Source organism: Echeneis naucrates, chromosome 9 (genome assembly GCF_900963305.1).
Source record: "Echeneis naucrates chromosome 9, fEcheNa1.1, whole genome shotgun sequence".
Lineage (NCBI taxonomy): Eukaryota > Metazoa > Chordata > Actinopteri > Carangiformes > Echeneidae > Echeneis > Echeneis naucrates.
The window spans coordinates 23,862,194-23,871,781 of record NC_042519.1 but is presented as its reverse complement, the minus strand read 5'-3'; the positions used below and the strand labels follow the sequence as shown (position 1 = coordinate 23,871,781).

The window sequence follows — 9,588 nt, the reverse complement described above, 5'->3', positions numbered from 1 at the left end:
TGAAAATCCAAACAGTTTCTGAAACACCGAAATCCACCAACGGATCCACGATGACGCCTTCGTTAGGCCACCTGCCTGCTGCCATGTGATTGGCTGATTAGATTGTGTTAACCCTTTAATGTCCTCACTAAGAAAAAAGCAAGGGAAAAATTATTTCTTAGCATTTTTTATTTCCTTGGGGCAAAAATATCAAAATAAAAAACGTAGGCCTCTACCAAACGGTTGAGATGACACTTCATGGTAAATTATTAAAATGCATACACCAAAATGTGCTCTACCAAACGGTTGAACAGGACATTAAGGGGTTAACGAGCAGTTGGACGGGTGTATCAATCACTGCTGAGCTCCGGGTTTGAACCCAGATGCTTCAGTGCTAACCACTGTCCCACCGTGCCGCTCACAGTCAGAAATGTTGTATTTAAATGTCCTTTATCTTCAATTTCATCCTGAAGTTCCACAATTTAAAGGAGTAAGAAATGAGTTGACCTCCTGCTGCTGTTAGAGACCCCCCCAGCCCCTCCCCGACCCCCTCCAGGACCTCCGCTGGTCAAGATGGACGACGTGTGTGAATTGTGCTCTCTGGTAATTTAATGGACGATATATAACAGAGTGTATATTTATTTCTACGCGCTTCAGCGGCATCAAAAACAGCCACTTAACGGGGCACGATTTATGATGTTTGGGTGGCAAATTGGCCTTTGATGGTTCCCACGCAGGGTCGGCGGCGTCCCAACGGGGCCTAATGGGGGTTCGGTAATGGCTGCCCTCAATCATCACCGCGAATATGAAACATGAGCTTCCTGCCTGACAATTAGCAAAACAACATAAAGAGGGACGAGGCGGCGAAGCGTTGGAGCGCCGGATTTATGGGGGCCGGTTCATGTAACAAAAAACAGCAGCTATTTGTTCTGTTTTACCCCCCATCGTCCTCCCTCATTCCCTCCCCCATTTCTTTCCAGGGGTGGGGGGTGAAGTTAAACTGATAAATTAGACCTCATTTATTGGACAACAGTTTCAGTCGATACCCAGAAGGCCTTGCTCTGCAGTGCCGCCGAGGCTCCTCAGCCGCTAATTGGTTGACTGTGTGGATGGAGAGGGCGTTTGGTGAGGGGGGGGCTGTTTAAGGGGGCTGGTGGGGCGGTGGGGCACTCAGGACAAGCAGTGTGTTTGCCCAGCACTGACACACACACACAGGAGTGGTTGTCTTGCGGCGGACGTCCACGGCACACGCCACGAAAACAGACGAGACAAACGCTTGATTTGACAGCCGGGTGGGGGGGTGGGGGGGTGGACGAGTCATGTATAGATTTTTGTGTCTGTTGTTTTGGCTTATTTGTGTGTTTCTTTTACTCAGTCAATCAAATTTAATTGACACCGCTGGGCTGGGGCCGGGGGGGCCGAGGGCCCCCGCCACGCCGGGATGACAGGCCTTTAATGCCAAAGACAGGGGAGGAGGTTCTTCGGCCTGTGAAGGATGGAGGATGGGGGCGGGGGGGCGGGCCGAGGGTGACAATTCTTCAGGCCGTCAACAGTATTAATTGATGTAACGACAGCGATGATGGATTCTAATAAAAACAACCTTTAAGAAAAAAGATAATTAGATGATAAACAACATTCGTCTTCACGCCGCCATCAGCCGCCATCTGCATGCAGCTCAAACACACCATTTGCATTTTGGCCTCAACAACACTACGACACAGCGTCCCGACTCTGAAGCTGAACTCTTCGATGACCTCACTGGCTCTTGTTTTCATACTTTGTGTGAATGAACTGAGACAATAATTTCTGTTTTATTTTATTGTTGATGAGTTTTAAACCACTTCAGCACTGCCTTCATCTGAACCTTCAGAAAACAGGCTGCAGGTAAATGATGATAATCATAATGACAAATGAAGAATGAGTTTCATTTTCTTCGAATTCAAAGATTCAAAAATAATCTAAATGCTCCTTTTTTCCTGTAATCGCTCGTTTCATTCGTTTGCCAACACAAATATTATAAATATTATGTTTGTCCATCTTCACTTTAATCCAATTAATAATGTCTGATAACAAATTCATAATTATTTGGAATTTGAATTCTCCACCATGTTTGTTTGAATAACTTCAGTGTGTTCCTGATTAGTCATGTGTTGTTATCTGTTGTGTTGCCTGCAGGGCCACCAGGAGGCAGCAGTTCAGTTTGTTTCTGCTCCGTTCAGCTGATTCTGTTAGAGTGTTCCCGGGGACCGTCTGTCCTTCTGTGGACCGTCTGTCCTTCTGTGGACCGTCTGTCCATCTGTGGACCGTCTGTCCATCCTTCTGTGGACCGTCTGTCCATCCTTCTGTGGACCGTCTGTCCTTCTGTGGACCGTCTGTCCGTCCTTCTGTGGACCGTCTGTCCATCCTTCTGTGGACCGTCTGTCCGTCCTTCTGTGGACCGTCTGTCCTTCTGTGGACCGTCTGTCCATCCTTCTGTGGACCGTCTGTCCATCCTTCTGTGGACCGTCTCTCCGTCCTTCTGTTGACCGTCTGTCCATCCTTCTGTGGACCGTCTGTCCATCCTTCTGTGGACCGTCTGTCCTTCTGTGGACCGCCTGTCCTTCTGTGGACCTTTCTCTCCGTCCTTCTGTTGACTGTCGGTCCTTCTGTGGACCGTCCGTCCTTCTGTGGACCGTCTGTCCGTCCTTCTGTGGACCGTCCGTCCTTCTGTGGACTGTCCTTCCTTCTGTGGACCGTCCGTCCTTCTGTGGACCATCTTTCCGTCCTTCTGTGGACCGTCTGTCCTTCTGTGGACTGTCCGTCCTTCTGTGGACCGTCCGTCCTTCTGTGGACCGTCCGTTCTTCTGTGGACTGTCCTTCCTTCTGTGGACCGTCTGTCCGTCCTTCTGTGGACTGTCTGTCCTTCTGTGGACCGTCTGTCCTTCTGTGGACCGTCTGTCCATCCTTCTGTGGACCGTCTGTCCATCCTTCTGTGGACCGTCCATCCTTCTGTGGACCGTCTGTCCTTCTGTGGACCGTCTGTCCATCCTTCTGTGGACCGTCTGTCCGTCCTTCTGTGGACCGTCTCTCCGTCCTTCTGTTGACCGTCTGTCCATCCTTCTGTGGACCATCTGTCCGTCCTTCTGTGGACCGTCTGTCCGTCCTTCTGTGGACCATCTGTCCGTCCTTCTGTGGACCGTCTGTCCATCCTTCTGTGGACCATCTGTCCTTCTGTGGACCGCCTGTCCTTCTGTGGACCTTTCTCTCCGTCCTTCTGTTGACTGTCGGTCCTTCTGTGGACCGTCCGTCCTTCTGTGGACTGTCCTTCCTTCTGTGGACCGTCCGTCCTTCTGTGGACCATCTCTCCGTCCTTCTGTGGACCGTCTGTCCTTCTGTGGACTGTCCGTCCTTCTGTGGACCGTCCGTCCTTCTGTGGACCGTCCGTTCTTCTGTGGACCGTCCGTTCTTCTGTGGACTGTCCTTCCTTCTGTGGACCGTCTGTCCGTCCTTCTGTGGACTGTCTGTCCTTCTGTGGACTGTTGGTCCTTCTGTGGACTGTCCTTCCTTCTGTGGACCGTCTGTCCTTCTGTGGACCGTCTGTCCTTCTGTGGACCGTCCGTCCTTCTGTGGACCGTCCGTCCTTCTGTGGACTGTCTGTCCAGGAGGACAGACTCAGTAACCTGCTGCCTCTGTAATTGACAGTGAGCTCAGTTTCCTGGTGAGCGCAGAAGCAGTTTGTGACCCCGGAGACGAGGCCGATCGTTGACTACGTTCTGTAAAATGTCAGAAAAACGAGCGTTACACTCAAACAGATAATTGATTTTTTTTTTCCCCTCCCAATTTCTGCGGAGTCGTCTGAGGAGGCGAGAGCTTCAGAGCTTCAGATGTTCGTTAATAAACGGCTGCTCTTCTCTGCTCATCACTGAGCCGACTGCAGCTCAGTCCGGGGGAGTCCAGTTTTAAAGGTAACACACCTGGACCAGTGTCCCCGAAACCTTTGACCTGCGTCCAAACAGCTTCCTGTTGTTTCCGTCCCGTCAAACTGAAGGACGACGTTTCTGTCCAATCAGCGACGATCGACCAGCCTCTGCTCAGGTCTGGGTTCAGATCCCACAGAGACCAGAGTCAGGACGGCTGTTCGGGGAGAATCCAAGAAGAAATAAACGTTTGTGTTTTGTAATGAAGAAGAACGCCAGCTGAAGAAATATAAAAGTGCACCTGGAAGATGTTTTCACCTGTTTTCAGAAAATAAGACTCAAAGGATTCAATTAGAGGGAAAATCAGAGTTCTGGTGTGGATGGACCCCAACGTGGCGAATCATCTCCAGCAGTTTAGTGTTTTATGTGTCCGTTTGCTGCTCGGTGTGAAGGCTCAAACCTCTGATCGCTCATTCTCAGTCTGTTACCGCCTCCTCAGTGAAATAATAGTCAAATAAAACTCCCTCATTTCACTGAGGGGTCCCCCGGGAGCCTCTTAGGGGCCCCAGAGGGTCCCCACACCCCACTTTGGGAGCGCTGTGTCCGGCCCACGTTTACAGGCTGCCGTAATGATGCTTGTTTGTCCAGCGGTCAGTAAATCACACCGACATTAGAGCTGTCACAGCAGACCATCACTAACCCCCCCGAGGCGCCGCCGTCCGGCTCCTGAACAGAAAAAAAACAACACGGAGAGCCGGCAGACGAGATAAAAGTAGTTTTCAGCTGATACACACCATCTTTAACACGACGCCGAGGAGTCGACGGGACATCAAACCAGACAGCTGAAAAGTAAAGCTAACAGCCACCAGAGGGCAGATAGTACTGAAGTCTATGGGAAAATGTCCCTCCTCCTCCCTGATGAGTTTCAGGTCTCAGTGTGAAATACAACATGATGTTCATTTAGAGGGAAAGGGGCGGTGTTAGGGGCGGGGCTAAAGCTACCAAAGCTCATATTATATTCATTGGTCATCAGACAGGCTGAAGGCTCTCTGGTGTTTTGTTCTATTTCTTCTTCTTCATTCATGACAGCCAGCTCCTTTTATCGGCCCTGCTGCCTGTAAAATCACTCAGAGCTGGTCGAGACTTTAAAGAGAGCGAGCTCGTTGGACGTTCACGGAGTAAACAGGAAGCAGCTCACTATTTCACACACACTGCAGATAGATATATTTTCTGCACTGTGTGTGTGTTTTGAAATTTATTGGGAAGCGACGGCTCCTTTAATCTCGCCCATCGACCGCCCAGTGCTCCCATTAAGGCTGACTGGAGTGTCCACAGGGAGAGTGAGTGTGCTGAAGGGGATCTTTAAAGGGCTGCAGGTTGTTGTTGTTTGGAGTGTTTATGGACCCAGTGTGTGCTGCAGTGAGTCTTCATGGCGCTCCAGCTGTGTATTTTATTTGTACAGTTCACTTCAGCTGATGACGGATGATATTCGGTGTTTTCCAGCTAATTTCATGGAAACTTTCATCATAATCTTTTTGAAATGACCATTTCTGGTTTTGTGTATAAAAGCCTTCAAAAAAGAATTCACATTGAAAAGAGAAATGAACAATGATCTCAGATATGAAGGTTGTAATTATTGAAACATTTGTTTTATAACGACATCATCAACAAACAAACTTTATTTATAAAGTACATGTCAAACATCAGGACGCAGCAGAGAGCTTCACAGATAACAACATGCTAACATTAGCATGAAGCACCTGTCATTTGCTGCCCTGTCGGGGGGGGGGGGGGGGGGGGGGGGGGGGGGGTCAGTTCCCGGGGCAGAAGGGGCATGAGTTGTTCTTGCTGGTCTGGAGCCACATGCTGATGCAGTCACTGTGGATGGTGTGCGAGCAGCTGAGTGGGTGGCGGCTTTCTGGATCCACCAGGTTCTGACACATTAGGCAGAGTTTGCGGGGCCGGCCGCCTGGACCCCTCGGTGCCGGGCTGGCTCTCTGCGGGGGAGGGGCCGGCCTCTGGATGGGACCCGGGGCCATCGGGCGGCTGATGGTCCCTGGGGCCAACCTCTCATTGTGCGCCAGCTTGAGACCGACTTGCTCGATGACATCATCCATGGACATGCCAGCCAAGGTGCCACGCGAACTCTTCACCTGCTGAAGCAGTGATGTCAGCTGGGCCCTGTTGCATTGTGGGAACTGAGCTCCAAGCTTCTCCAGGACTTTGTCTAGTTTGCCGCTCGCAGTAGCAGAGGGGGGAGGCGGGGAAGGAACGGCAGGGTGGACAGGTTGAAATGGAGGTGAGGGGGATGGGGAGAGGCTGGAGGGCGGAGCCACCCTCACTGGGCCTCTGATGTGGGACGGGAAATGAGGTGGGAACTGCTGTTGCGGTGGAGGAGAGGGCTGAAAGTAACGTGCGACTGGTGGGTGGGGGTGTCGATGGCGGTATGGGGGGTGCTGGTACTGTTCCTGGTAATAATGTGGGTGCCTCTGTGGAGGGGGGGGCCGGGGCAGCGGGTTAGGAGGGGGCGGAGCCATGAACTGTGGATGAGCCAATGACTGGATCACCTGCTGGAACCTCAGGTCGGCCTGCGGAGGACAGAGAAGTTACTGAAGGTTAAAACCTCAGGAAACTGGAGACTGAGAACATCTACTGACCATCAGGGTGACTGTACTGAAGTCTATGGGAAAATGTCCCTTCTCCTCCTCAGTAAACGTCTCAGTCTCTAGTTTAGTCCTCAGCACAACATGATGTTGACAAACCAACAGGTGACATCATGGCGGACACTTGACTTAATTGTGAGCTGCACTTTGAGTGGACAGAATGAAGATCCGAGACAGAACATGTCACTTCGCTGCTTCATCGACCTTTTGGTCAGCAGTTACAGGGCTAACGGGGGGGCTGCTGCAGGAGCTTCTCAGGATCAGGGTTCATGAGTCCGTCTGTCTCTTACCATGGGGACCTGTGGAAGAGTGGGCACGTTGATCCGGGGCAGGGATTCTAACTCTCGGCCCTGCTGTAGCTGCTGCAGGACGCCCTGGAAGCGGCTCTGGAGCTCGGCTTGGCTCTTCCGGACCAGCCCTTCCTTCTTCTCCCAGTTGAGCTTCTCCTGTGGGTACTGCTGAGGGAACTCCATCCTGAGAGCGTTCAGGTACTGCCCCACCTGCAACAGGTCAGTCAGGTGAGTCAGTGTCCGATCAGCTCAAAGCTCCGTGGATTCAGACCTACGTCGGTACCTCTCTCAGCCAGGCCTCAATCTGAGTCATAGCGACATCCCGCTGCTTCTCCACAGCGGTGATCTCCCCCTGTAAGGCCAGCAGCTCCGCCTCCTGCATCTGCTTCCTGGCCCGCTCCATCTCCTGCCGCAGCTCCTCCAGCTCCACCTGCCACCGCTGCTGCTCCTCACTCTGCTCTGCTGTGAGTGCTGCCAGCTTTTTCTCACTCTCCTCCAGTTCTTTGGCCAGTCTGACCCACAGAGGAAAGAGGAGAAGAAGAGGCGGCATCGTGAAACTCCAGCCACAGGTCTTCAGAGGAAGAGCGACATTAAACTTTCCTCATCAAACAAATATTTCATTATCAAACTATTTTATGTTTTTCCCAGTTCTCAAAACAAAAGTTGACAAGTACTTTTTCCTTCGTCCCTCCAATTTGCCTGATGAAGACGAGATGAGAACATGTTAAGTCAGTGGACGTCCAGAAGAGGAGATTTTAGAGTGTGGAAATGATTTTGTGGAAGAGACTCACCTGTTCCTCTCGTCCTCCACTCGGCTCTTCTCGGAGCTCATCTCTTGTTTTTTGGACAAAAAGTTCTTTCTGGCAGCCTTGGAGTTGTTCAGCTGCAGCTTTACCCTCAGAGACTCCAGTTTATCCAGAAGAGCCTGAAAACACACTCAATCAGAATGCAACACACACATCTACACTGAGCGTGCATGCGTGTGTGTGTGTGTGTCAGTCTCACCTGGTGTTGGCGGGTGGCCTCGTCCTTCTTCTTCTGCAGTTGTTGCTTGTGTTTCTCGTGCCCCAACACTTCCTCCTCCTGCTTCTTCATCAGACTGTGGTATTGCTCCGACAGGCTGATGCTGTGATCCAACATGGCTGACACCTGACTCTCCCAGTCCGGCTCCGTGTTGGTGCCCGATTCTGCCGTCGTGCAGTCGGTCTGCACCGCCTGGACCTTCTGCAGCAGCTCTGGGACAGCAAACAAGAAATCCGACTCTATATTTATAAGAATTAACTGTGATTGGGCTGCTGAGGCTCATGGGTAATGTAGTACTTTAAAATAAGAAGCCGTAGCAGTGGAGAACAGGTCATCTGTGTTGAAATGGATTCTCTCCCAGTAACTGTTTGTCAGCAGATTAACAAAACAACCCTAACCCAGGCAACGGATAAGCAGATGAAGAAGAATGATTGAATAATTCTCTTTGATGTAAAATGATTATATTTACATGTTTATGTCCTTTCCTCCAGAAAAAAGTGGATTCTGGTTCAGCTCAGTTTTTCTAATAAACTGACACTTCAGCCACCAAGATGATTTTACCTTCCAACTTCATGTTAGCCAGGTTCAGGTTCAGGTTCAGGTCCTGGTCCTGGTCCTGGTCCAAGTCCTGATTAGGATTCAGGTTCAGGTTCAGGTCCTGGTTCTGGTCCTGGTCCAAGTCCTGATTAAGATTCAGGTCCTGGTCCTGGTCCAAGTCCTGATTAAGATTCGGGTTCAGGTCCTGGTCCTGGTCCTGGTCCAAGTCCTGATTAAGATTCAGGTTCTGGTTCAGGTCCTGGTCCAAGTCCTGATTAAGATTCAGGTCCTGGTCCTGGTCCAAGTCCTGATTCAGATTCAGGTTCAGGTCCTGGTCCAAGTCCTGATTAAGATTCAGGTTCAGGTCCTGATCCTGGTCCTGGTCCAAGTACTGATTAAGATTCAGCTCCTGGTCCAAGTCCTGATTAAGATTCAGATTCAGGTTCAGGTCCTGGTCCTGGTCTTGGTCTTGGTCTTGATCCAAGTCCGGATGCAGGTTCAGGTCCTGGTCCTGGTCTTGATCCAAGTCCGGATGCAGGTTCAGATCCAGATCCTGATCCTCCCCTTCCTGTGTGGGGTGTTGGAGTTCTTCTTCTGGCGTCATGCTAACTGTCTTCCCGCTAAAGTCCATGCTAACAGCTAACAGCTAAAAACCAGGAAGAGAAGTTCGAGTCAAAGGGCTAATTGGCGACGACAGACGTCACTTTTCTGCGACGGAACGACATTTAAAGGGGCAGATTTTTTTATAATGAAATAAGCTTCATTAGCCGCTAACGTTCACAGCCGGCTGTTCACTAAAAATGCGGAAGTGACGGAGTGTCGCTGGGTACGATCCGGCGGAAACACGTCACCTTTCCGGATCCTCCAAAGGTTCCGCCTCAAAGATCGTCTGTGTTTTAGTTTCTCAACAAAACTTCATTGATCATATTTGATCAGGAGCAGGAGGTGATCATTAAATTAATACAACATTTGAGTTTGTAGTTGCAATAAAGAAGAAACGATCTGATTTAAATGTATTTAACAAACGACATTTTGATCACTTTTTATTTAATTTCTTTGTTGTTTTGCATTTATCCCAGGTCTCTTTTCATTTTCTAACAGAAATGTTTGTCATCTTTTATTTTTACTAAGGTATTACCATTGATGGAAATTGTTTACTCAAGTGTTACTTGGTTAAATTGTCCTGTATTTATTTACTAT

The 9,588-nt window shown here is 50.0% G+C and overlaps 1 protein-coding gene across 1 annotated transcript; it reads right to left on the bottom strand.

Moving 5' to 3' along the window:
* Positions 1–5,657: 5,657 nt before the first annotated feature.
* On the bottom strand, positions 5,658–9,215 carry rnf214 (ring finger protein 214). Its single transcript, XM_029510958.1, has 6 exons — positions 8,413–9,215; positions 7,834–8,063; positions 7,620–7,753; positions 7,112–7,340; positions 6,829–7,038; positions 5,658–6,463 (listed from the first exon to the last, which is right to left on the bottom strand). The coding sequence occupies exons 1-6, from the start codon at positions 9,017–9,019 to the stop codon at positions 5,687–5,689; spliced, it is 2,187 nt and encodes a 728-aa protein (XP_029366818.1). The 5' UTR covers positions 9,020–9,215; the 3' UTR covers positions 5,658–5,686.
* Between the last annotated feature and the right edge of the window lie 373 nt (positions 9,216–9,588).